Source organism: Salvelinus sp. IW2-2015, linkage group LG4p (genome assembly GCF_002910315.2).
Source record: "Salvelinus sp. IW2-2015 linkage group LG4p, ASM291031v2, whole genome shotgun sequence".
Lineage (NCBI taxonomy): Eukaryota > Metazoa > Chordata > Actinopteri > Salmoniformes > Salmonidae > Salvelinus > Salvelinus sp. IW2-2015.
The window spans coordinates 23415543-23443068 of NC_036841.1; the positions used below are offsets into that span (position 1 = coordinate 23415543).

At 42.9% G+C, this 27526-nt stretch overlaps 1 protein-coding gene across 5 annotated transcripts in view; it reads left to right on the forward strand.

Moving 5' to 3' along the window:
• The window catches only part of LOC111960720 (neurofibromin), a 104949-nt gene that overhangs the window by 14081 nt on the left and 63342 nt on the right, over positions 1 to 27526 (forward strand). For all 5 annotated transcript variants that reach the window (XM_023982908.2, XM_023982906.3, XM_023982907.2 and 2 more), the window contains exons 4-28: positions 1806 to 1996; positions 6265 to 6371; positions 6488 to 6555; positions 8428 to 8503; positions 8702 to 8859; positions 8937 to 9110; positions 9544 to 9672; positions 9794 to 9868; positions 10008 to 10139; positions 10292 to 10429; positions 10585 to 10698; positions 10849 to 10928; positions 11081 to 11204; positions 11380 to 11626; positions 11741 to 11814; positions 11911 to 11994; positions 12108 to 12488; positions 12693 to 12832; positions 12984 to 13106; positions 14824 to 15024; positions 15277 to 15458; positions 15666 to 15877; positions 16166 to 16327; positions 16438 to 16541; positions 16777 to 16912. In XM_023982908.2, the coding sequence (XP_023838676.1) occupies positions 1806 to 1996; positions 6265 to 6371; positions 6488 to 6555; positions 8428 to 8503; positions 8702 to 8859; positions 8937 to 9110; positions 9544 to 9672; positions 9794 to 9868; positions 10008 to 10139; positions 10292 to 10429; positions 10585 to 10698; positions 10849 to 10928; positions 11081 to 11204; positions 11380 to 11626; positions 11741 to 11814; positions 11911 to 11994; positions 12108 to 12488; positions 12693 to 12832; positions 12984 to 13106; positions 14824 to 15024; positions 15277 to 15458; positions 15666 to 15877; positions 16166 to 16327; positions 16438 to 16541; positions 16777 to 16912 (3612 nt within the window). The remainder of the gene's footprint in view (positions 1 to 1805; positions 1997 to 6264; positions 6372 to 6487; positions 6556 to 8427; positions 8504 to 8701; positions 8860 to 8936; positions 9111 to 9543; positions 9673 to 9793; positions 9869 to 10007; positions 10140 to 10291; positions 10430 to 10584; positions 10699 to 10848; positions 10929 to 11080; positions 11205 to 11379; positions 11627 to 11740; positions 11815 to 11910; positions 11995 to 12107; positions 12489 to 12692; positions 12833 to 12983; positions 13107 to 14823; positions 15025 to 15276; positions 15459 to 15665; positions 15878 to 16165; positions 16328 to 16437; positions 16542 to 16776; positions 16913 to 27526) is intronic.

Consider the following 27526-nt stretch of genomic DNA (forward strand, 5'->3'; position numbering starts at 1 on the left):
AACGCTGGTGAATCCCAGGTGGGACATGCTGTATTTGTGCCCCTGAGAGAGGCACTTAACCCACATACATGTATTGCATATCCAGCTGGATAAATCCAAAGTACAGTCGTGGCCAAAAGTTTTGAGACTGACACAAATATACATTTTCACAAAGTCTGCTGCCTCAGTTTGTATGATGGCAATTTGCATATACTCCAGAATGTTATGAAGAGTGATCAGATGAATTGCAATTAATTGCAATGTCCCTCTTTGCCATGCAAATGAACTGAATCCCCCAAAAACATATCTACTGCATTTCAGCCCTGCCACAAAAGGACCAGCTGACATCATGTCAGTGATTCTCTCGTTAACACAGATGTGAGTGTTAACGAGGACAAGGCTGGAGATCACTCTGTCATGCTGATTGAGTTCGAATAACAGACTGGAAGCTTGAAAAGGAGGGTGGTGCTTGGAATCATTGTTCTTCCTCTGTCAACCATGGTTACCTGCAAGGAAACARGTGCCGTCATCATTGCTTTGCATAAAAAGGGCTTCACAAGCAAGGATATTGCTGCCAGTAAGCTTGCACCTAAAATCAACCATTTATCGGATCATCAACAACTTCAAGGAGAGCGGTTCAATTGTTGTGAAGAAGGCTTCAGGGCGCCCAAGAAAGTCCAGCAAGCGCCAGGACCGTCTCCTAAAGTTGATTCAGCTGCGGGATCGGGGCACCACCAGTACAGAGCTTGCTCAGGAATGGCAGCAGGCAGGTATGAGTGCATCTGCACGCACAGTGAGACGAAGACTTTTGGAGGATGGCCTGGTGTCAAGAAGGGCAGCAAAGAAGCCACTTCTCTCCAGGAAAAACATCAGGGACAGACTGATATTCTGCAAAAGGTACAGGGATTGGACTGCTGAGGACTGGGGTAAAGTCATTTTCTCTGATGAATCCCCTTTCCGATTGTTCGGGGCATCCGGAAAAAGCTTGTCCGGAGAAGACAAGGTGAGCGCTACCATCAGTCCTGTGTCATGCCAGCAGTAAAGCATCCTGAGACCATTCATGTGTGGGGTTGCTTCTCAGCCAAGGGAGTGGGCTCACTCACAATTTTGCCTAAGAACACGTCCATGAATAAAGAATGGTACCAACACATCCTCCGAGAGCAACTTCTCCCAACCATCCAGGAACAGTTTGGTGACGAACAATGCCTTTTCCAGCATGATGGATCTCCTTGCCATAAGGCAAAAGTGATAACTAAGTGGCTCGGGGAACAAAACATCGATATTTTGGGTCCATGGCAAGGAAACTCCACAGACCTTAATCCCATTGAGAACTTGTGGTCAATCCTCAAGAAGCGGGTGGACAAACAAAAACCCACAAATTCTGACAAACTCCATGCATTGATTATGCAAGAATGGGCTGTCATCAGGCAGGATGTGGCCCAGATGTTAATTGACAGCATGCCAGGGTGGATTGCAGAGGTCTTGAAAAAGAAGGGTCAACACTGCAAATATTGATCTATGCATCAACTTCATGTAATTGTCATTAAAAGCCTTTGACACTTATGAAATGCTTGTAATTATACTTCAGTATTCCATAGTAACATCTGATAAAAATATCTAAAGACACTGAAGCAGCAAACTTTGTGGAAATTAAAATTTGTCATTTTCAAAACTTTTGGCCACGACTATGTGAGAAGTTGCCACTGATAACCTGAAAAGCACTCCTTGTTTTCTCAGAGAACCTAAAGAAGCCAGCCTGCGCGCACACTTTCCTCATGGTTTTCCTTCTCTTTTTCTTTGTCTTCCTCTTCCCCCTGTCCCCCCAGCAATCCAAGGACTGCCTACGTCTGGACGAGACCATGCTGGTGAAGCAGCTGCTGCCTGAGATCTGTCACTTCATCCACACGTACCGCGAGGGCCACCAGCACGCTGCAGAACTCCGTGCCTCCGCCTCAGGGGTCCTCTTCTCCCTCAGCTGCAACAACTTCAACGCTGTCTTCAGCCGCATCTCCACCAGGTAATGCTGATCCCGAGTAGCTACAGAACTCCCAGTTGATCAGGTGTGTTAGTACAGGGCTGGAACAAAAGCCTGCCCACCCTGTTGTTCTTCCAAGGTCCATGGCAACTGATCTACGTTATTGTCTTTTGTTAAAAAATGTATTTCTGCTTTTTAAAATGTTCCACTAGACCTGATTTTCCCAGAAGTGTAGTATTACATATTATTTTATGCACTCAGAAGTAATGATGAGGAGACTGTTTGGGCCCCCATTCCTGCTCATGCCATGTGAGAAGTTAACTTGTTTGTGTACCTAAGCAATTCCGTTTAGCAGCCAGTCATGGACAAGGTCACTGTGACTGAACTGTTAGCCCAGTCATGAATGAAATTTCTCCCTCCCCACCCAGGATGTTCAGGATGGTGCAACGTTATAGAAAGTAAAGATAGCGCGAACAGGATTCCCTGTTTTGTTGTTCTATTAGGTTAATTGTCCCCCATGATGAAATTTGGGAGGGCACTGTGGATCTGTCTCCGTACGTTCGTCACTTCGATGAATGATACGTCTAGCCATAGAGATCTGACATTTATAAAATGACACTGATTGGCCCAAGTGGGGTGCTATAGTAATCAACTGAAATTCTGTCATGAGAATTTTCAATCCCAATGATAATAACTGACAATCAATAGCTCTGACCAATCCCTGAGATCTGTAATCATAATTAGTCAAAGACTCAGCTTATGCAAAAAGATAGTACAGTTTATTCACGAGAATGCTCTTAAGTCCATTATACAAAGACATCCATTTTATAGCTGCGCACATACTTCCACACAAACAGTAGATATCCTACTCACATACATACACACAAACAGTAGATATCCTACGCACATACATACACACAAACAGTAGGTATCCTACGCACATACATACACACAAACAGTAGGTATCCTACGCACATACATACACACAAACAGTAGGTAAGTTTTATCCTTCTCCATAGTTCTCACCACTGTGTATCACTACCCAGCCGACAGTTCCATTCCCCCGAGATTAGGGGAACCTTGAGAAGTACTCCCTATGCTATAAGTATCTCAGAGGCCGAGCCAGGTCGGTCCAAACCCAGTTGAATTGTTCTCGTTTTTTTTCTTCGGCACACACAAGTTCAAATCCTAAACTACGCCTTGCCCAGACAGTGTGTTTTTCCACTATACAGATACATTGTTTAATCTAATTCTGACTAAAACTACACACATCATCAGATTATAATTGTATGAAATTTTGTAATCAATTTCATACAATTATAAGGTTTCAGAGTGGAATTATTTAATCATTATCTTTCAACATTTAAATTATTTTATCAAATTCCAAACTTTAACCTCTCTTGGGTACGTGAGACGTTAGCGTCCCACCTCTTCAATAGCCAGTCAAACTGCTGGGCGCCAAATTCAAATACAGAAATACTCATTATAAAAATTCAGAAAACAAAACATATTTTACATAGGTTTAAAGATGAACTTCTTGTGAATCCAACCACGGTGTCAGATTTTWAAAATGCTTTACGGCGAAAGCATACCGTACGATTATTTGAGAACATAGCCCAGCAGACAAATCATTACAAACAGTAACCAGCCAAGTAGAAGAGTTACACAAGTCAGAAATAGAGATAAAATTAATCCCTTACCTTTGATGATCTTCATATGGTTGCACTCAGCAGACAATCATTTACTCAATAAATGTTCCTTTTGTTCAATAAAGTCTCTTTATATCCAAAAACCTCCGTTTTGTTTTCTTCAGTAATCCACAGGCTCAAACGCAGACAAAAAATCCAAATTGTATCCGTAAAGTTCATAGAAACATGTCAAACGATGTTTATATTCAATCCTCAGGTTGTTTTTAGCCTAAATAATCGATAATATTTCAACCGGACAATAACGTCGTCAATATGAAAGGTAAACAAAGGCACTCTCTCGGTCTCGCGGATGAAAAAGCTCTGTGACACTTTAGGGTCCACTCATTCAGACTGCTCTTACTTCCTCATTTTTCAGAATACAAGCCTGAAACAATTTCTAAAGACTGTTGACATCTAGTGGAAGGCATAGGAACTGCAATTTGAGTCCTAAGTCAATGGATACTGTAGTGGCATTGAATAGAAAACTATAAAACCCCCAAAAAACTACTTCCCGAATGGATTTTTCTCAGGTTTTCGCCTGCCAAATCAGTACTGTTATACTCACAGACACTATTTTAACAGTTTTGGAAACTTTAGAGTGTTTTCTATCCAAATCTACCAGTTATATGCATATCATATCTGCTGGGCCCGAGAAGCAGGCAGTTTAATTTGGGCATGCTTTTCATCTAAAATTTCAAATGCTCCCCCCTACCCTAGAGAAGTTAAACAAGAATATTTCCTGTCCCTTTTGAGTTATTGTCATGAAATTTGGTGAATATTTGCAGCCTCTCATGAGCAACAAGTTTACCATGACAACTTATATAATTTCAGTACTTACAAATGAAATGTCTTTCCACACAACATACAGTGCATTTGCTAAGTATTCAGACCCCTTGACTTTTCCACATTGTTAATTTACAGGCTTCTTCTCATCAATCGACACACAAAAGCCCATAATGACAAAGCGAAAGCAGGTTTTAAAACATTTTTGCAAAAAAAATGCCTTATTTACAGAAGTATTCGGCCCCATTACTATGAGACTTGAAATTGAGCTCAGGTGCATCCTGTTTCCATTAATCATCCTTGAGATGTTTCTACAACTTGATTGGAGTTCAGCTGTGTAAATTCAATTGATTGGACATGATTTGGAAAGGCGCACATCTGTCTAGATAAGGTCCCACAGTTGACAGTGCATGTCAGAGCAAAAACCAAGCCGCGAGGTCGAAGGAATTGTCCGTAGAGCTCCGAGACAGGATTGTTTCGAGGCACAGATCTGGGGTAGGGTACCAAAAAATGTCTGCAGCATTGAAGGTCCCCAAGAACACAGTGGCCTCCATCATTCTTAAATGGAAGAAGTTTGGAACCACTCACTCTTCCTATATCTGGCCGCGTGGCCAAACTGAGCAATCAGGGGAGTAGGGCCTTGGTCAGGGAGGTGACCAAGAACCCGATGTTCACTCTGACAGAGTTCTAGAGTTCATATGTGGAGATAGGAGAACCGGAAGCCACTCCTCAGTAAAAGGCACATGACAGCCTGCTTGGAGATTGCCAAAAGGCACATAATGGACTCTCTGATCATGAGAAACAAGATTCTCTGGTCTGATGAAACCATGATTGACCTATTTGGCCTGAATGCCAAGCGTCACATCTGAAGGAAACCTGGCACCATCCCTACGGTGAAGAGTGGTGGCAGCATCATTCTGTGGGGATGTTTTTCAGTGGCAGGGACTGGGAGACTAGTCAGGATCGAGGGAAAGATGAACGGAGCAAAGTACAGTGATCCTTGATGAAAACCTGCTCAGGACCTCAGACTTGGGTGATGGTTCACCTTCCAACAGGACAACGACCATAAGCACACAGCCAAGACAGCGCAGGAGTGGCTTCAATACAAGTCTCTGAATGTCCTTGAGTGGCCCAGCCAAAGCACGGACTTGAACCRGATCGAACATCTCCAGAGAGACCTTAAAACAGCTGTGCAGTGACGCTCCCCATCCAACCTGACAGAGCTTGAYAGGATCTYCAYAGAAGAATGGGAGAAACCCCCCAAATACAGGTGTGCCAAGCTTGTAGCATCATACCCAAGAAGACTCAAGGCTGTAATCACAGCCAAAGGTGCTTCAACAAAGTACTGAGTAAAGGGTATGAATAGTTATGCAAATGTAAGATATATTTTCAAACATTTCTGAAAACTAGTTTTTGCTTTGTCATTGTGCGGCATAGTGTGTATATTGATAAGGGGGGGACGGGACAATTTAATCAATTTTAGAATAAGGCTGTAGAAAACTAAGGGGTCTGAATACTTTCCGAATGCACTGTAAGTTGGAATAATTGAGACGAGGACCGCCACATCATTCGTCGGGGGCAATGTTTCTATCTGCAACATTCTGAACGTTTCACATCATTGATACACATGTCAGTGTTCTGTCTTGAAGGATGATGGGATGTCAAAAAGGCAGCCTCTCTACAAGGTTGTCCTCTTTTCCCTCTCTTCCACGCCCTCTTCGTTCCCTCCTTTCTAATGAGAAGCTGTGGTAGAATAAAATCTCTAGATTTCATGTTTGACAGGATGAACTTGTTCCTTGGCAGTGTCTAAAATTCCTTATCCATTGTATTCTCCCCCAGGTTGCAGGAGCTGACAGTCTGCTCAGAAGACACTGTGGATGTCCATGATATAGAGCTCATGCAGTACATCAATGTGGACTGCTTCAAACTTAAAAGACTGCTCCAAGGTAGCTACTCACTCAATTCCCTGTATGTCATACTTCATGTATTTTTGAACTCCTGGATTCTGTGTGTTTTGATGTTTTTTGCTAATACTCTATTACTTTTCACTGCGTCCTCTCAGAAACGGTATTCAAATTCAAAGCCCTGAAGAAACCTGCCCAACTTGCTGTCATTAACAGTTTGGAAAAGGTTTGTGTGCCAATATATCTGTATTCAGTGCTGCTGTTTTATGTTTATGAAGTTGGTGTATTATGTTATTCATGGTTTTCAATACTGCCACCTCTTGGCTGCTGGTGAGGACATCACTATGCAGGTTACCATTGACCCAGGTTTATTTGGCAAATGATGATGAAAACAATGTATTTAAAATAAATGATTGACTAATAATTTAGAAGGTATTCGGGGCATGTGATGCCAGACACAACTATAAAACCCCACTACACAGTTAATTGCTAAATCCATTTTTTTWAAACTTCAAAATAACATATTTTTGCAGGACAAGGATTATCCTGGCTTTCAAGAAGGCCTGAATTGCTTTGACTTGCTTTTCTGGTTGGCTGAATGCAAGTTGCACTATCCAATTATTTTACAGGAGTGCAAGGTTCACCATGGCACGGACCGTTGCAATACGTTGCCACATGAGACTTATTTAAATATGGCATGTATTAGTCAATTCTTACATTATTTCCATGCTGGATTTTGCGTGCTACCTGAGACATGAAACAGATAGGAGGGAGGGCTAACTGAGACATGAAGCAGATAGGAGGGAGGGCAGACAGGCTGTCACCAATTTATTAATGCGCAAATTGCCTAAACAAATTTCATGTTTATTCGACACCTAGGTTTTGGCCATAATTTTAGTAAAACATTTTTTTGGGGGCGTCTGACGTCTTTACGTCCAACTGTTTTTATCGACAAGACAGTTGAATGGAAATGCACCGTAGCAGGCAGATGATATATTTTCTATGCAAACGTTCTAAATGTTGTAAAAAAATAACTGTACAAGTTCATGGAAACGTACAGTACCAGTCACTCATTCCAGTTATTGTTTTCTACATTGTTGAATAATAGTAATAGTGAAGACATCAAAACTATGAAATAACACATGCAGCCATGTAGTAACCAAAAAAGTGTTAAACAATTCAAAATATATTTGAGATTCTTCAAAGTAGCCACCTTTTGCCTTGATGACAGCTTTGCACACTCTTGGCATTCTCTCTAACAGCTTCATGAGGTAGTCACCTGGAATGCATTTCAATTAACAGGTGTGTCTTATTAATTTGTGGAATTTCTTTCCTTAATGCATTTGAGCCAATCAGTTGTGTTGTGACATGTATGGGGGGTATACAGAAGATAGCCCTATTTGGTAAAAGACCAAGTCCATATTATGGCAAGAACAGCTCCAATAAGCAAAGAGAAACAGTCCATCATTACTTTAAGACATGAAGGTCAGTCAATACAGAACATTTCAACAACTTTGAATGTTTCTTCAAGTGCAATCGCAAAAACCTTCCAAGCGCTATGATGAACTGTTTATCAGTTTCATCATAGCACCACAGGAAAGGAAGACCCAGAGTTACCTCTGCTGCAGAGGATAAGTTCATTAGAGTTACCAGCCTCAGATATTGCAGCCCAAATAAATGCTTCAGAGTTCAAGTAACAGACACATCTCAACATCAACTCATCAGAGGAGACTGTGTGAATCAGGCCTTCATGGTCGAATTGCTGCAAAGAAACCACCACTAAAGGACACAAATAATAATAAGAAACTTGCTTGGGCCAAGAAACACGAGCAATGGACATTAGACCAGTGTAAATCTGTCCTTTTGTCTGAGATTGAGAAGGTTTGGGATGAGGTTTGTCTGAAATTGAGAAGGTTTGGGATGAGTTGGACCATGTGGGAACTCCTTCAAGACTGTTGGAAAATCATTCCTCATTATTACTCTACAATGTAGAAAATAGTAGAAATGAAGAAAAACCCTTGAATGAGAAGGTGTGTCCAAACTTGTGACTGACTGGTACTGTAGCTACTGTCAGTTAAATGTTTTTGTTCCTCCGCAGGCCTTTTGGAACTGGGTGGAGAACTACCCTGATGAGTTTACCACGCTCTACCAGAGACCACAGACAGACATGGCAGGTCAGTATTCTCAATAGCCTTGTATTGAACTGAAACAGATACTGTCACAACATGCACTTATTAAAAAAGTTCCATGTTAAATCTCAAAACGGATTCAAAGGGACTGTAGGGAACAGTTAAGGACACTCAAGAAGTTAGGTGAGTTTAGGGCTATCTCACTCATGTGTGTGTCTGTCTGTCTCTGTGCACTCCCTTTAGATGCTGCGGAGAGGCTGTTTGACCTGGTGGACAGCTTTGCTGAGAGTGCCAAGAGGAAGGCAGCGGTGTGGCCTCTACAGATCATCCTCCTCATCCTCTGTCCCGAGATCACACACATCATCTCTCGAGAGGTGGTGGAGGAGAGCAAGGCCAACAAGGTGAGATGAGAGAACACACACACGCTGAGATTAAATAGGTAGTGTGACTTATAGTTGCTTTCTCTGTCTTGCTACAGAAGCTGTTCCTGGAGAGCTTGAGGAAGGCCCTAGCAGGCCAGGGGGGCAGCAAGCAACTAACAGAGAGTGCTGCCATCGCCTGTGTCAAACTGTGCAAGGCCTCCACCTACATCAACTTGGAGGACCACTCAGGCATCTTCCTCCTGGTGCAGTCCTTTGTGGTGGACCTCAAGGTCAGAACGACCAACCACTATGTTGCCATCTGGGGGCTAGGGAATGCTACAGCAGTGGTGTCAAATCAAATACACATGGTTATCAGATGTTATTGCGAGTGTAGCAATGCTTGTGGATGCTTGTCTGGGTTTTATGTTCGTCATTTATGTCGTGGAGTAAAATTGACAATGTCGTTTTCTGTATAGACATTTCTATCTACAACGTCCTGAACGGTAAACCCTAATTGATATGCCTACGGCTACCCCTTAGACCTTTAGAAGTGCAACTGTTGTGCTAGTGCTACCGCTATGGAGCTATGACCATTTTTCTAATACCCATCCAATCATCTCAGAACTACACAATGCCCCTTGCGGAATGGCTAATTGTGAAATTGGTTCATTTGGATATTGCAGATGGTGACATGCAGCTTCTTCCTCCTATCTATTCCATCAGGCCCTGCTTTTCAGCCCCACCAAGCCCTTCTCTCGTGGGGCAGGCAGCCAGAATGCAGACGTGGACCTCATGATCGACTGCTTCGTCTCCTGTTTCCGTATCAACCCTCACAACAACCACCACTTTAAGGTCAGTCAGTCTGCTCAGCTCAGTGCATCGGTTGAGAAATGTGCAGACCATGTCTGAATTATGCTTTACCTCACTGTCAAAGCGGCAATTTTGACAACATTGTCTTTATTAATCTCTTTAGGTCTGTTTGGCCTCGTCCTCCCCCTCTACCTTTCACTTTGTCCTGGTCAACTCCCTGCACAGAATCATCACCAATGTAAGTGTGTACCTTCTCCACTACTACTTACTACCAAGTTCAGTCTAAGTACAGTTGATAGGACGGTGTTGAGCTCAATTGCCGTTCCTACAMCAGTGCAATATTAATGATCTTCTCTTTTATCCTCTTCGTCCTTCAGTCTGATCTGGACTGGTGGTCTAAGATTGATGCAGTGTACTGCTACTCTGGAGAGCTGCGACTAATGTTCTCAGACACTCTGAGCCGAGTGATGCAAGGCCTTCACACACACGCCCCACAACGCATGACACCGGTGAGAAAGGGACCACACACACACTCACATTCACACTCACTGTCGCACCAATTGTTGGAAACCCACTTACCTTTTGTTTTCCTATATAAGCCAACCTACTAGGACAAGTATGTCTTAGTTACACCTAAAGGTACAACTTCTCTCTCTGACAGAGTCTGTCATTTAAAGAGAAGATGACCACCAGCCTTAAGTTCAAAGAGAGAACCACAGATCTGGACACACGCAGCTACAAGTGCCTCCTTCTCGTCCTGGTCAAACTCATCCACGCCGACCCCAAACTCATGCTGCACGTACGTCTTACACCAACCACCACATACATACTGAGACAATGTCCCTTGGCTCTGTTTTGAATAGTTTTACATCCTCCCTTCCACTTGTGTGAATGTTTGTTTCCTCTCTGCCCTTACTTTCACCCATACATGCATGTTTAACGTGTGTGTTGTAGAACCCAGGGAAGCAGGCTCAGGAGACTCAGAGCAGCACAGCAGAGCTGATCGCAGGCCTGGTGCAGCTGGTGCCCTTGGCCAACACAGCCCAGCTCTCCCAGGAAGCCATGGAGGTCAGTTTATACTCCTTCTCTCTTACTTTCACTCCATCCACTCTGCTACTTTATTCTTTCTCATTCTGTCCATTTTAACTCTATTCCCTAGCATTGAATTGTCAACTTCAAGTAAGACACATTTCTCTGTATCTGTTTCTCCCTGGCCAGGCTCTGCTGGTGCTGCACCTGCCTGAGACCATTGAGCTGTGGAACCCTGAGGCCCCCATTGAAACCTTCTGGGACATCAGGTACAAGGACATGGTTTAGTTCTATTGGCTTTTCAGTCCAGAGATATTCCATGTAGACAGACACACTGGTCATGGATTCAGTAGTAGTCCCAGTCTTTAGGGGCATGTGTTGAGATTCCATTGGGCTTTAACACTGGCCTATCCCATTGCAGCTCCCAGGTTCTCTTCCTGATATGTAAGAAGCTGATTGGTCACCAGATGGTGAACAGTACGGAGGTGTTGAAGTGGTTGAGGGAGATCCTTATCTGCAGGAACAAGTTCCTCCTCAAGAACAAGGTGAGGTCAAGGGCTCTAACCTCACATGAGAATAACCATTGAGGGCTAAAAAGCACTTTCAATGGAGAATCTCCATTAAACATTATTTTTAGTCTAGGACGAGGCTTAGGTCTGGAAAACCGTCTAGAGAGTTTTGCGTGTGTTGGACATGTCTAACTCCTCTCTGCTCCTCCAGGAGTGTGCCACGCAGGGCAGTGGAATCCCCATCTGCAGACAGGCTCAGACCAAACTGGAGGTGTGTCTATACATGTTTCTGTGGAGCCCTGACACCGAGGCTGTGCTGGTGGCCATGTCCTGCTTCAGACACCTGTGTGAGGAGGCTGACATCCGCTCTTCCGCTGACGAGGTGCCCGTCCAAACCATCCTGCCCAACTACGCCACCTTCACAGAGTTTGCCTCCGTCAGCAACATGATGGCCACCGGTCAGTAAAAACATTGTGTTTTGTAGACCACTTTAACGTGGTCTGAGAGTCACTATATAGGCCAATGCTTTCAGAAAATGACTCCCTCTACGTGTTCCACTATGTGTTTGGTAGGACGCTCCACCCTGCAGAAGAGAGTGATGGCCTTGTTGAGAAGGATAGAGCACCCCACTACAGGAAACACTGAGGTGTGAAAGAATAGAGAAATATTAAATACAGTTTATCCTTGCTTACATCCCTCTAGTATTTGACGTATCCCTCCTTGTTTCCACGTCTCACCCCAGGCATGGGAGGACACGCTTGCAAAATGGGAGCAGGACACCAAACAGATTCTTAACTTCCCCAAAAACAAGGTGGAGGACGGTCAGGTAAAAGCACTTCAATTTCAGGATTTAGGTTTGTTTCACCGTTAATAAAAATAACACAGGGAACCACTGCTCCAAACTCTACCTAAATACCTGCTCACTGTCTCCCCCTGCAGGAGTGGATCAACATGACAGGCTTCCTTTGTGCTCTGGGCGGGGTGTGTCTGTCTCAGCGCAGCAAGCCCTGTGGCCCTGCCACCTACAGCCCCCCCATGGGCCCCATGAGCGAACGCAAGTACTCAATGGTCTCTGTGGGCTCCTGTGATGTCTCCAACGCTGGAACCTCAGCCACCTGCTCCTCCTCCACTGAGACCCCCCTGGGCAGGTTCCTGGACCGCCTGCTGGCTCTGCTGGTATGTGGTCATGAGAGGGTGGGTCTGCATGTCCGCACCAATGTCAAGGAGCTGCTGGGGCTGGAGCTCAGCCCGGTCCTCTACCACATGCTCTTCAACAAGCTCAGGAACAGCATCGGACGCTTCTTCGACACACAGGGGCCGGTAAGTGGATGGGCTGGGGAGGAGGATGGGGGCACGTTAACCAATGATTTGAATTGTATTAGCATAGAAAATCTTATTAGGAAAGGTAGGCTGCTGCAATCAGCATATCACATTTTATTAGTTCTTTATCAAATATTGGTCCGTTGACATTAGCAGGAATGTAGTTAAGACTGATTTCATGGATTTGTCTCTGTACTATTGCAGGTCCCCATCAATGATACTAACACGCAGTTTGTAGAACAGACCATCGCCATCATGAAGAACCTACTGGACAACCATGCTGAGGGCAGCTCAGAGCACCTGGGACAGGCCAGCATAGAGACCATGATGCTCAACCTGGTCAGGTGAGAGACACTCACTCACCCAGGTCGCAGTTGTAGCCTACCTGGTTAAATAAAGGTGAAATAATATATATATATTTTTTAACTCAGCTTATGAAATGCTTAATCAGTTGTCCATCTTCAGGACCTTATTCAGTCTTATCTCACCCCCCAGGTACGTGCGTATCCTGGGCAACACGTTGCATGCCATCCAGATGAAGACCAAGCTGTGCCAGTTGGTGGAGGTGATGATGGAGAGACGAGACGACCTGTCCTTCTGCCAGGAGATGAAGTTCAGGTGAGAGACAGACAGCACCCCTTCCTGGACAGACCTAAACTCTAGCCAAACGCTACTTAAAGTGTCAGTCAGCAGTTCAAACAATAAAAAAGTGTCTCCCTGTTTTGGTAAAAAGCTGAGGGATGGGGCTGGAGAAATATAACCACTCTCAAATTCATAGACAAAGCTATGGACTGACAATCCCTGATATAAAATTATAGTTTTAACCATGTTTTGAGGCTATATTGTTTGTTTACAAACATTGGCGTAAAACAAGCTTATATTTTGGGTCTTTATGGGGTACGACAGTTGAACGTAGCTCATGAGGCATTTATAAGTTATATTCTTCAAGACTCAATGGGTATACATCAGAGGTGGGACCAAGTCATTGTTTTACAAGTCTCAAGTTTCCAGTCCTTAACCAGTCATAATGTGCTCTTCACCAAATGTAATAACATTTCATATTTTTAACAAGAGTAATAGTTTACTCTTTTACGCAAATCATGAATGCTTTTAAAAATATCTATATATTTATTACTTTCCAAATTAACTTGATTTCAATGGAAATACATGGGTAGCCTTGAGAAAGACRCCCCCTCAAATAATGATTGATTATCGAGGATCGCTATGGTGCGCTATCGGGCTATGTAGGCTTGTACACAATCCCACAACCTTCACACACACACACTGTGTGTATGGTTACACTAGGCCAACATATGTCAAAGGCTTTAGGAACAGTAGTAACATCAGGCAGGATTTAGGCTACCAACTGCCTAGCCAGTTGTAGCTCAATCTTGGGTGCAATGATCACGTTCCCGCACTGACTGACTTTGTGGAGGCTCATTGATTTTACGTTACGTTAGCCTACATGATACACTAGTAAAGTTATAAATTATATAGCTATCGGCTATATTAGCCACGACTTACCGTTCTTTGTGCAGCTTCAAATGTCGAACAAAGTTGGAAATTGTTGCGCCTCCGTCTGTAATTTTCTTCCCGCATGTTTTGCAAGTTGCAATCTGTTTTTTGTTGATACAGCGTCATCTTTATATCCGTTTTTTGTTGATACAGCGTCATCTTTATATCCGTTTTTTGTTGATACAGCGTCATCTTTATATCCGTTTTTGTTGATACAGCGTCATCTTTATATCCGTTTTTTGTTGATACAGCGTCATTTATATCCGTTTTTTGTATTACAGCGTTCATCTTTATATCCGTTTTTTGTTGATACAGCGTCATCTTTATATCCGTTTTTTGTTGATACAGCGTCATCTTTATATCCGTTTTTTGTTGACACAGCGTCATCTTTCCAAGGGCTCCATCTGAATTCACCCACCGACGTTCCTCTGCACTGCCACGTGCAACTTTTTCTCAGCGGGCACAATTTGATTGGCTGCTGTCCGATTCAAACTGTAATCCGTTAAATGAAGAGTTGATGCGCTGCACACTTTTTTTTTAATAGCATKATTTTTAATATTTGGGGAGGGTGTCAGGTCGAGTCATAAGGCACGAGTCATTGGTGTTAAAGTCGAGTTGCAAGTCATCATATTTGTGACTCGAGTCTGACTCGAATCCAAGTCATGTGACTTGAGTCCACACCTCTGGTATACATCATTCGTTTATAAGGCCAAAAATGTCTGTAGCAATTGCTGATTGCCCCTTTAACGGCTACCGATAATGAACCTTTTTGTTGTTGTACGATTTCTGTTAATTCAACCCCTCACCACGTCTCTTCCAGGAACAAGATGGTGGAGTACCTGACAGACTGGGTGATGGGCACCTCCAACCAGGCTGCTGATGACGATATCAAGTGTCTGACCAGAGACCTGGACCAGGCCAGTATGGAGGCGGTGGTGTCTCTGTTAGCTGGCCTGCCTCTACAGCCAGAGGAGGGAGACGGGGTGGAGCTGATGGAGGCCAAGTCCCAGCTCTTCCTCAAGTAACTACAACATGCTTTACTCATATACCTTTTAGTCATGTAGCTGATGTGCTTATCCAGAGAGACTTAGTTATCTGTTGCTGCTCTTCAGCTTTCTGTTTACTGTGCATGCTGTAACATTTCCACACGCAAAATAAACTATCTGTGTTTTCTGTATAGAAGTAAAGGAATACATTAACTTAAATGTGCACATAATTTGAATTCAAACTGCCTGTTAAGTGTTCTGAACCCTGCTTTACCCCCTGTACCCAGGTACTTTACCCTGTTTATGAACCTGCTGAATGATTGCAGTGAGGTGGAGGATGATGGCCAGCCGGTGGTTGGGAGGAAGAGGGGCATGTCTCGACGCCTGGCCTCCCTCAGACACTGTACTGTCCTGGCCATGTCCAACCTCCTCAACGCCAACGTGGACAGCGGACTAATGCACTCTATCGGTGATCTACTTTAGCAGTAGTGATTCTCTACATTTTTATAGTGCCAGAAAACCATAACATTAGTCCTTCCATCTACCAAGGACCATAGCTTCCAAAATGAACAATCAAACCTCAGTTAAAATGTCCCTGTATCCACTTCCACCCTTCATCTCTCTCTGGCGCTCTGTCTCTCTCTCACTCCTCCCCCAACCATCCATCCTTCTCCAGGTCTGGGCTACCATAAGGACCTGCAGACACGGGCCACCTTCATGGAGGTTCTGACTAAGATCCTCCAGCAGGGGACAGAGTTTGACACACTGGCAGAGACGGTGCTAGCTGACCGCTTTGAGAGGCTGGTGGAGCTGGTCACCATGATGGGAGACCAGGGAGAGCTGCCCATCGCCATGGCACTGGCCAATGTGGTGCCAGGATCCCAGTGGGTATGTACGAAAAAGAGCACTAGGTCATTTTTGTCTCGTCTTGGGGTGACCAACCTTCACACTGAAGAGCACTACAATAACACACCTGTTTCTGCTAGTCAAGGTGCTGATTAATTAGTAGAATCAGACATGTTGGTGCAAGGCGAAAAAGCCTGCATCTCATGTAGCTCTCCAGGAAAAGGGTTGGCCACCCCTGTGCTAGTATGAGTGTGTTAGTTCTAGTAGTTATAGAAAGGTGTTTACGCATTTTTGTGTATTTGAGTTTTTGTCTGCGTGTGTCTTCTTCAGGACGAGCTGGCCCGTGTGTTGGTGACGCTGTTCGACTCCCGCCACCTGCTGTATCAGCTGCTGTGGAACATGTTCTCCAAGGAGGTGGAGCTGGCTGACTCTATGCAGACTCTGTTCAGAGGCAACAGCCTGGCCAGTAAAATCATGACTTTCTGTTTCAAGGTAAAACCCACATTTCTCTCCCATACAGACAATTTTAAATGGTAGAACCTGAAGCACTCACACCAAGCATGACATTTTAAATCCATTTTAACGTTGAAATTCTTTGTCAGGTGTACGGGGCGGCGTACCTACAGAAGCTACTTGAGCCTCTACTTAAAGGGGTCGTCACCACCCCAGAGTGGCACAACATCAGCTTTGAGGTGGACACAACCAGGTAGGAACCTTCACTGGAAGCATTCCACCAGTTAGTTAGACCGTGGTAGCCTGGTGTGGTGGTAAGGGATAGCACATCGATTTGAGCAATTATGGGGGGGTAACCTTGTTAAATGGAAGTTACCAAGGCAATTTTTACTTTTTATTTCATTCATGAATGACAGTTGTAGGACCCTCCCCATCCTCTCTTTCCCCGCCTCCTCTCTTTTTGTCCCCTCCACCCTCCCTGTCTGTAGACTAGAACAGTCAGAGAACCTTGAGGAGAACCAGCGGAACCTTCTCCAGATCACAGACCGGTTCTTCCTGGCCATTATCAACTCCTCCAGCGAGTTCCCTCCGCAGCTACGCAGTGTGTGTCACTGTCTCTACCAGGTAGGATCATATCCCACCCCTGGCCTGACGCTGCTCTCTGGGTGGGTGGAGTGCTGTCGCCTACACTCTCAAGCCACTGGCTTCCTTCCACACTGTGCCAATAATGGCACTAGTCAACAGCTCTCACTCACTCTAATACACACACTTCTACAACCTTCTTACTTTCCTCTGACTTTCCACTAACATTGCCGCTATACATACAGTGGTTACTCCTTTAAAAGTTCTGCGCTTACACCGCGGGACTTAGAGGTAACCTGCGTCACGGTGTCATTCCTCCAGACCACCACAAGGGGGCGTTAGAGCACTCATTATGCATTTGGGTCCCAAGGTTTTTATATGACCAATCATATCGAATTTGACGTGAGCCACCCGTCCCTGGTGACTTTCTTCAGCAAAGATGGCTGACAAAAATTACGGTGGAAGCAAATCTAAGTAATTATAACGTCATAACGAGTCAAGCAAAAAATTTACAATTGAGAGGAAAATGGTAATGTAGAAACAAACGATTGTGCATATTTTTTTGTCAAAGTTAATTTACGAAATTCGCTATTTAGCAAGTGTTTTTCCAGTCATATCAAATACCAGGTGTATCAAACTCCATTCTTTGAATGATGCTGTGTCTGCATGTATGTATTACAATTATACACTTCAACAGTGTTTACCACTCATGCTCCTGGGACATCAATGATTACACATTGTAACTATGCAATAGACTAGAAACATGATTTAAGTAAAGGCTGATTTGTAATTCATATATACAGAAAAAAACAGTACACTATGCATATCTAACTCCCTTCATCTGCATTAATCTGAGGAGGTTCTCCCAGCCATGTGGACGATTTGAAAACAGGGCAGCAAAATGTGTTTGTCACCAGATCGGTTTAGAGTATAATACTATTTACCTGTAAATAACCAGACCTTCATACAAACTTGCTATGCTAATATCTTGACGCACAACCGAAGGTGCTGCCATATCCTGCCAGCACGCCCACAAGCGAGCCACTCGGGTGGAGAATGACGTGTGGAAGAGGGTGAGGAACGAGATGTGTGTAACAATCCAGGCTATTTGCTCTGAGATCGGCATAATAATGTAATGAAACAAGCAGGGAGCAGGTTTCGAACCCTCAACATTCTCAAATCAAATTTTATTGGTAACATACACAAGGTTAGATGTTAATGCCAGTGTAGCGAAATGCTTGTGCTTCTAGTTCCGACCATGCAGTAATAATTAACAAGTAATCTAACAATTTCACAACAACTACCTTATACACAAGTGTAAAGGAATGAATAAGAATATGTATATATAAATATATGGATGAGCGATGGCCTTGCGGCATAGGCAAGATGCAGTAGATGGTATAGAGTACAGTATATACATATGAGATGAGTAATGTAGGGTATGTAAACATTATATAAAGTTGCAAAACACCTCCTGGCTAGAACATCTTCCAGTTAGGTACATTTTTCTGAAGATAACTTATCTAGGAATTGTAGTTACCAAACAATACTCCTTACTATTTAAAGAGAATTTCCCCTCTCTGATGCAAAAACTGAAGACAAACATACAATTTTGGAGAACTCTCCCAATTTCTCTGCTCGGAAGAATTAATGCCATTAAAATGGTCTTCCTCCCACAACTGCTCTACCTATACCAGAACATCCCAGTATTRATACCTAAATCCTTTCATAAACAACTGGACTCAATTATCAATCCTTTCATCTGGGATTATAAAACACACAGGATAGGTAAAAAACACCTCTGCAAATCCAAGATGGAAGGAGGATTGTCTCTCCCAAATTGTATATTTTATTACTGGGCCGCTAACCTGTAATACGCCGTTACGTTTTTGCTGGATGACGCACGTCCGTCATCCAGCTGGCTTAGTATGGAGKGGGAGGAGTGTCACCCCTTCTCTATTGGTGCTGTGATTTTGTCGCCTGTCAATCTGGAGAGGTCACTTTATCGTAACAATCCTATTATACATAGCACAGTCCAAATCTGGAAGCAAATTAAAYRCCACTTMGAGCTTAGACCAWTGTCATTCATGCTCCCTGTTGCCAGMAARCKCTCCTTTGCCCCCTCTWACCTTGATAACACKTTTGAGCAATGGGGAGKGTTGGGGATAAGTACCATAGGGGATTTATATATAGAAGGGACCTTTGCTTCCTTTGAGTTGCTGAGGGAAACTTATAATCTTCCCAGAAGTAACTTTTTCAGATACCTACAAATCAGAGACTGTTAGAAAACACCTTGTTCCCAACATTTGGGAACGCTAAACCTTCCATGTTTGACAGATGCATAAAAACATCCCCCACCTCAGACAAACTGATATCTCGTCTATATGATGCTTTTCAATCTGTTAGCACACCTTCTACAGATGCCATTAWGGCAAAATGGGAGGAAGAACTAGGGARTGACATTTCGGTGGCAGACRGGGAAGATAGCTTGGAGTATATCCACACCTGCTCCATTAACTCCAGACATCGTCTCATACAATTCAAGGTATTACACAGATTACACTATTCCAAAACCAAACTGCATAGGATATTTCCTGATACATCCCCTATGTGTGATAAATGTCAGGCTGCGCAGGGTACACTACTCCACTGCTTTGCCCTGTGCTCTAGCTTGTATGGTTATTGGTGTGGAATTTTTAGGATCCTCTCTGAAGTTCTGGAGACTTCAATTGACCCAGACCCGCTTCTGATAATCCTGGGAGTGTCTGACTCCCTAAACGGATTATCCAACCCCCAAAAACAACTCATCTCTTAGTCTCATTTCGGCAAAAAAAAWACGAATCTTGTTGTTTTGGAAAAGGAGGGAAGAGCCCTCTACCAAATTTATGGCTCAGCGAATTGGCAAACACTGTACACTTAGAAAGAATTAGATATATTCTGAACAATAAAATATCAACATTTGATCAAATCTGGCAGCCTTTTCTCTCTAACTTGGACCATTCGGCGCTGTGAATTTGTACTTTTTAACGCACTCTCAATTGTAATATTTGAATCTACCTTTGGGCAGGATGTGCTGGCCCCGCCACCCGAGCAGTCGGGAGGGCAATAAGCGTGGAGGGATAAGGGGGGGGGAAATCAAGGTGGGGAGGGATAAAGGGGGGGAATAAGTGGGGGAGGGATAAAGGGGGGGGACATCTACCCTCTATCTTTCTACCTGTCCTTGTTCTGTATGTCTTGTTTTGTAATATTTGTTTTGTACCCAGAACTCTGGGTCTTGTTGTTTCTGTCTGCTCTATTATGTTTAGATAAGAATTGTATACCTGTCTTTTATACCTATACAGTAATCCCTCGTTTATCGCGGGGGTTACGTTCCGAAAATGACCCGCGATAAGTGAAATCCGCGAAATAGAAAACTTTTTTTTTTTTTTACAATTAGCAACTATTACATGTATACAAATACAGTGACTCACGTGTAGGCCGTTTCACTGCTCTTCAGACTGGGCCGCTGCATCCTGACTGCGCTCTGCAGTGTTCTCTTCTTCTGAAGCCCGCGGTGCAGGTGTGTTTGTTCGGGAGAAGAACATAGTGATAGGCAGCTGTTGTCGCTCTTTTTTCTTCTTTGCAAAAAGATCCTTGTACACRGACATGCCACCATCGATTACGTTGGAGAACTGTAATGAACGGCTCATCAAAGGGTCCCATTCCTCAGCTACTCGCTTAAGTTCAGTGGCCATTCGCACCATGGTTGCTAAGCGACCAAGCGTTAGTCCTTCCTCCTCATCTCTCGTGTCCTCTTCTCCCTCTTCTCTTTCATCGTCGCTTTGTGGCTTTGTCATTTCTGCCAGCTCTGCATCGGTCAGCGGCTGTGCGTCTTTTATGTACGTACACATAACTGCACGAGACGACAAAATGATAGCACAATTCGTAGCATGTTTTGATACAAGAAGCGGGAGTGAGTTTTTATCGAATCAGAATGCAGAGCACAATGCACCAAAAAAAAAAAAAAAATGCATTATGAAAATCCGCGAAATAGCGAATCCGCGATAAGTGAACCGCGAAGTGGCGAGGGATCACTGTACACCATTCTTGTGTGTGTTCAATAAAAAATATTTGAACGAAAAGAAATTCATGTTTGCAGGCAATATTAACTAAATATGCAGGTTTAAAAAATATATACTTGTGTATTGATTATGTTTATGGTTAGGTACACATTGGTGCAACGCCAGTGCTTTTTTTGCGAATGCGCTTGTTAAATCACCCGTTTGGCAAAGTAGGCTATGATTCAGTAATAAATAAACAGGCACCGCATCGATTATATGCAACGCAGGACAAGCTAGATCTACTAGTAATAATCATCAACCATGTGTAGTTAACTAGTGATTATGTTAAGATTGATTGTTTTTTATAAGATACGTTTAATGCTAGCTAGCACCTTACCTTGGCTCCTTGCTGCACTCGCATAACAGGTAGTCAGCCTGCCACGCAGTCTCCTCGTGGATTGCAATGTAATCGGCCATGATCGGTGTCCTAAAATGTTGTTATGAAAACTTAAAATCGTCTCATTTTTATTATTCGGCCATTCCGATTAATCGGTCGACCTCTAGTGACACATTTATTACATCAATTTTTTTATTTATTAAAGTGGCTATAGATTTGAGTCAGTATGTTGGCAGCAGCCACTCAATGTTAGTGATGGCTGTTTAACAGTCTGATGGCCTTGAGAAAGAAGCTGTTTTTCAGTCTCTCGGTCCCAGCTTTGATGCACCTGTACTGACCTCACCTTCTGGATGATAGCGGGGTGAACAGGCAGTGGCTCGGGTGGTTGTTGTCCTTGATGTTCTTTTTGGCCTTCCTGTGACATCGGGTGGTGTAGGTGTCCTGGAGGGCAGGTAGGTTGCCCCCGGTGATGTGTTGTGGAGACCTCACTACCTTCTGGAGAGCCTTACGGTTGTGGGCGGAGTAGTTGCCTACCAGGCGGTGATACATTCTGACAGGATGCTCTCGATTGTGCATCTGTAAAAGTTTGTGAGGGATTGAGGTGACAAGCCAAGTTTCTTCAGCCTCCTGAGGTTGAACAGGTGCTGTTGCGCCTTCTTCACCACGCTGGCTGTGTGGGTGGACCATTTCAGTTTGTCAGTGATGTGTACGCTCAGGAACTTCCACCTTCTCCACTGCTGTCCCTTCGATGTTGATAGGGGGGGTGCTACCTCTGCTGTTTCCTGAAGTCCACGATCATCTCCTTTTGTTGATGTTGAGTGAGGTTATTTTCCTGACACCACACTCCGAGGGCCCTCACCTCCTCCCTGTAGGCCGTCTCGTCATTGTTGGTAGTCAAGCCTACCACTGTAGTGTCGTCTGCAAACTTGATGATTGAGTTGGAGGCGTGCATGGACTCGCAGTCATGGGTGAACAGGGAGTACAGGAGGGGGCTGAGAACACACCCTTGTGGGGCCCCAATGTTGAGGATCAATGGGGTGGAGATGTTGTTACCTACCCTCACCACCTGGGGGCCGCCCGTCAGGAAGTCCAGGACCCCGTTGCACAGGGCGGGTTCGAGACCCCGGGTCTCGAGCTTAATGACGAGTTTGGAGGGTACTATGGTGTTGAATGCTGAGCTGTAATCGATGACCAGCATTCTTAGATAGGTATTCCTCTTGTCCAGATGGGTTAGGGCAGTGTGATTGCGATTGCTTCGTCTGTGGACCTATTGGGGCGGTAAACAAATTGGAGTGGGTCTAGGGTGTCATGTAGGGTGGAGGAGATATGATCCTTGACTAGTCTCTCAAAGCACTTCATGATGACGGAGGTGAGTGCTACGGGGCGATAGTTGTTTAGCTCAGTTACCTTCGCTTTCTTGGGAACAGGAACAATGGTGGCCCTCTTGAAGCATGTGGGAACAGCAGACTGGGATAGGGATTGATTGAATATGTCTGTAAACACACCAGCCAGCTGGTCTGCGCATGCTCTAAGGACGTGGCTAGGGATGCTGTCTGGGCCGGCAGCCTTGAGAGGGTTAACACGTTTAAAAGTTTTACTCACGTTGGCTGCGGTAAAAGAGAGCCCGAAGTCTAGCATGCTATCGACTGTACCCTTATGTATTAATTGGGGTTGGGGCCGATTGTGGCTAAAAACACTAACAAGTGGAAAGGGGAACAAGTATTATTAGTTTTTCACAAGTGTAGCAGGCTGTGAATTCTGCTAACCAGGTTTCTAGGATGGGCTATTAGATGAACAATAGACCGTTCAACCTTTACTAAAGAATTGTCTAATAGCCGAGCTAGGTGTGAACCCCCCCAACTTGAGCTAGGTGCGAACCCCCCCCCCCCCCAACTTGCAACAAATCATTTGTCTACCTTTCCACATCTACCTACACACGTATCTACCTACACACGGTTCATGTTCTGAGAAAAAAAAAGATATAGGGGTAGGCTATGAGGCTTAACAGCCTAATAGAAGTAGGATTGTAAACAAGATGTAAACAAGATGCTGTGTTTTTATTTACAGTACTGATGGACAACTGGAGGCAAGTGTACTGTAGCAGGTGTATCCCATCATGCAAATGTTTCCTATTAGCAGGACAATAGACTATTTATAACCCGGCTACTGTTGTGAAAATCCCTCTAGTTGCAATGTATTCGATGCTTGAGTACTCTAAAGTGTTACGTTTCTAACTCAAAACAGCATTACAGTATTTCTTCATCAACATCTTTATGCTTTCGTTAATAAAATAACGAGAAAAAATACATTCAAATGCTGTTTATTTAAACTACATTTTGGTTGCACTTCCACACAGCTCCACGACCACAGSTAAAATCTTGCTGAGATGATCAATGTATTTGTTGTATCGTCTTTTTCTAGCCAAAACATCTTCATGGCCTTCATGACCAGTTCATCTTTGCTTGTCGGCTTGGCAGAGTTACGGATTCATGTTTTCAGTTGATGCCAAACAAGTTCGATCGGGTTTAAATCAGGAGACCTACATGTAGAGATTAAAGTAATATTTTAGATATACTGAAGGCCTACCGAAGGTGTTGTAGGTCTTTTCATTTATTTTTATTTAACCTTTATTTTACTACATAAAGGTCTACTTACTCTGCTGGCATCTTGACCCAGTTTATGCCCTCATTTGCAATGTAAACCCGGGCGGCAGTGCGTTTTGGGTCATTGTCTGCATTTGGAGAAGAAAAAAAGACATCTAGCGMAACAGCCAACATTAGGTTCAATAATAGAAATATACATGTAAATAGGCCTAAATGTAACAAAATATTGCTATAATCCTACCTTAAAAGAAATGTGGTCCCTGAAACACCTCTCTGACAGGGTCCAGCACATCTCTTGATTATTTCTTCCTCAAAGACATCTTGAGCCGTGATACCTGAAAAAGGAGGCAAGAGTGAATTATAGTTGTACACCTAACAGTCCGTGGGGTGTAGGCTACAATATTTTATGTACCTTTTGGTTGTAAATAGCCAAAATGAAATATGGGCCAGGTCCTTGGCTAGAAATTGCCCCCCCACACATGGAGTTGGAGCGGATGCTTGGGACTCGGCTTGCTTGATCTTTTTTTCTGTAACAATTTTGAGCAAATTTCTCAAGGGCCACGGTTGATTTTTCTGTGAAGATGATGTCATTGAATATCTCGCCAGCTATGATCCATGCAGGACGCAAAGTTCTTTGTTTGTCAGACGAATCATTGGGTCTAAACTACAGACCATTATGGCTATTAGCAGGGCTATATTTTGGCCTTTCTAAATATTATTTTGGCCTTTATTCAGATTACAGTCGCTCACTGTCATTTTTTTCCCTAAACGAAATAATCTCCAAAATATATATATATATATATAGCCTTCACGCTGTTGATGTCTATTTCAGCACCGTTTCACGCTGCTCTGAGACAAGCATGGAAAATAAAAATATTCAATTATAATCCATGATATTCTTAAAACCGCTAGCGGAACACCCACAACATACCTCTGAAAAGGCAGCGCGCGAAATTCAAAAATATATTTTTAGAAATATTTAACTTTCACACATTAACAAGTCCAATACAGCAAATGAAAGATAAACATCATGTTTATCTACCCATGGTGTCCGATTTCAAAAATGATTTACAGTGAAAGCACAACATATGATTATGTTAGGTCAGAGCCAAGTCACAAACACACACAGCCATTTTTTCAGCCAACAATAGGAGTTAGAAAAAGCAGAAATATAGTTAAAATGAATCACTAACCTTCGATTATCTTCATCAGATGACAGTCATAGGACATCATGTTATACATGTATTGTGTGTTTTGTTCGATAATGTGCATATATATATTAAAACAAATCTCAGTTTACATTGGCGCGTTACGTGCAGTAATGTTTTGATTCCAAAACATCCGGTGATTTTGCAGAAATACTCATAATAAACATTGATAAAAGATGCAAGTGTTATTCACAGAATTAAAGATAAACTTATCCTCTATGCAACCGCTGTGTCAGATTTTTTTTTAAACTTTACGGAAAAATAATAATCTGAGAACGGCGCTCAGAGCACAATCCAGCCAAAGAAATAGCCGCCATTTTGGCGTCAACAGAAGCTACAAAAACACTATAATTATTCACTTACCTTCGAATAACTTCATCAGAAGGCACTCCCAGGATTCCCAGTTCGACAATAAATGACTGATTTGTTCCATAAAGCCCATCATTTAGCCACTTGTTGTTAGCATGTTCAGCCCAGTAATCCATTTTCATGACGCACGAGCTATCCCTCCAGACAAAAACTCAAAAAGTTCCATTACAGGTCGTAGAAACAAGTCAAATGATGTATGCAATCCATATTTAGGATGTTTTTAACATTAATCATCAATAAGGAACAAGAGCATACTCTCTCGTGACCGCGCACAATGAGACTGAAAATTTCTGAAGACCACTCAGTAAAATAGCTCCTATGAGCCCCTCCTTTATAGTAGAATCATATAACCAAAATCTAAAGACGGTGACATCTAGTGGAAGCCCTAGGAAGTGTTTTCACATCCATAACTAAAAGGGGTATCATTTGGCACTGTTTTGAAAATCGAGTTCTCACTTCCTGTTTATATTTCTTCTCAGGTTTTTGTCTGCCATATGAGTTCTGTTTTACTTAGACATAATTCAAACAGTTTTAGAAACTTCAGCGTGTTTTCTATACAATAGTAATAATAATATGCATGTATTACCTTCTGGGACAGAGTAGGTGGAAATTCCGTTTGGGCACGCAATTTGTCCAAAGTGAAAATGCTGCCCCCCTGTCCCGAACAGGTTATTAAGATATAAGTGTTGACTGAATATAAGCAAGTGATGTCTGCTAAATAATCAAGTTAGGTTTCGCCATAAATAAATCATTCTAAATAACAAACTGGCTTTATTTACAAAGTAGTGAGAATGTCTCACCCCATGTTCAAGAATTGCCTTTTTCTCGCTCACTCCTGGTTAAATGAAAACAAAATCTCCCAAATATCATTACTTTTTAAACAAATTGATTATTATTKATTTAGAATTATATTAAAGCCCCTTAGATATTCTCACAGATCCTAAGGGATTTTTATATAATAGTAAATTAAAAAGTAGGATTCTAAATACAGTGGGGCATTTTCCGTTAGTATCTGAGAATATCTAATGGAAAATGCCCCTTAGATATTAATTTAGAATCCTCCAATCCTCTAAATGTAATTATTGGCAGAGTCACTTCATTGAAAAAATATTTGTAGACGTACTGTAGGCCTACCATAGGTGAAATGAGTCTCACTAGTGTTGAGTAATGTGTTGGTCTTTATTTATTTAAAAAGCATATTGACGTTAGAGGCAATAGGATTTAAAGCAGTAAGATTTTTGAAGCAAWAAGATTTCAGTATCGTTTCGCGCTGCTCTGAGACAAGCATGTGGACTAGTCTTGATAAATCAATGAGATTTTTATTTTCACTGAATCTCCGTTTGGGTATTAGTTAGACTAGAATTAGAAAATGATGATGTAGAAATGTTATGCTCTTAGTGTAACCTTTTATTTAACTAGGCAAGCCAGGTTAAGAACAAATTCTTATTAGGGGATTCTTTAGCTAAATGGCCCAGTACTGTACTGCTCGTTGTACAGCGCCATATTTTCCGTTCCATCCTAACGGAAACCCAGATAGTTTTTAGTTTTTCTTGGAATAGAAACACCATAATATTAATCAAATGAATTAAGCAAGTACCATTCAAAAGTTTGGAAACACCTACCCATTCCAGGATTTTWCTTTTTACTATTTTCTACATTGTAGAATAATAGTGAAGACATCACAACTATGAAATAACACATATGGAGTCAGTTAAGAACAAATTCTTATTAACAAGGATAGCCTACTTCTTCCTCCCCGTCGGGAAATTGAACCCCTGTCTCCCGCGTGCCCGCATTCTCTAGTACAGACATGGCCTGCTCTCCCTTATGTAAGGAATTAGGCACTTTCCCATGTTTACTACAGTATGTATTGTAGGATATGTTTACTTGTCAGACTGCACAGTAGCATAATAAACAGATGCAGATGGCTTATCTTAAATGCTTTATTATCCAAATGTAAAAGCATATTCTGTACATTACTGTATTTCTTCATCCGTGTCTTTATGCTTTCGTTAATAAAATAATGATAAAAATACTCT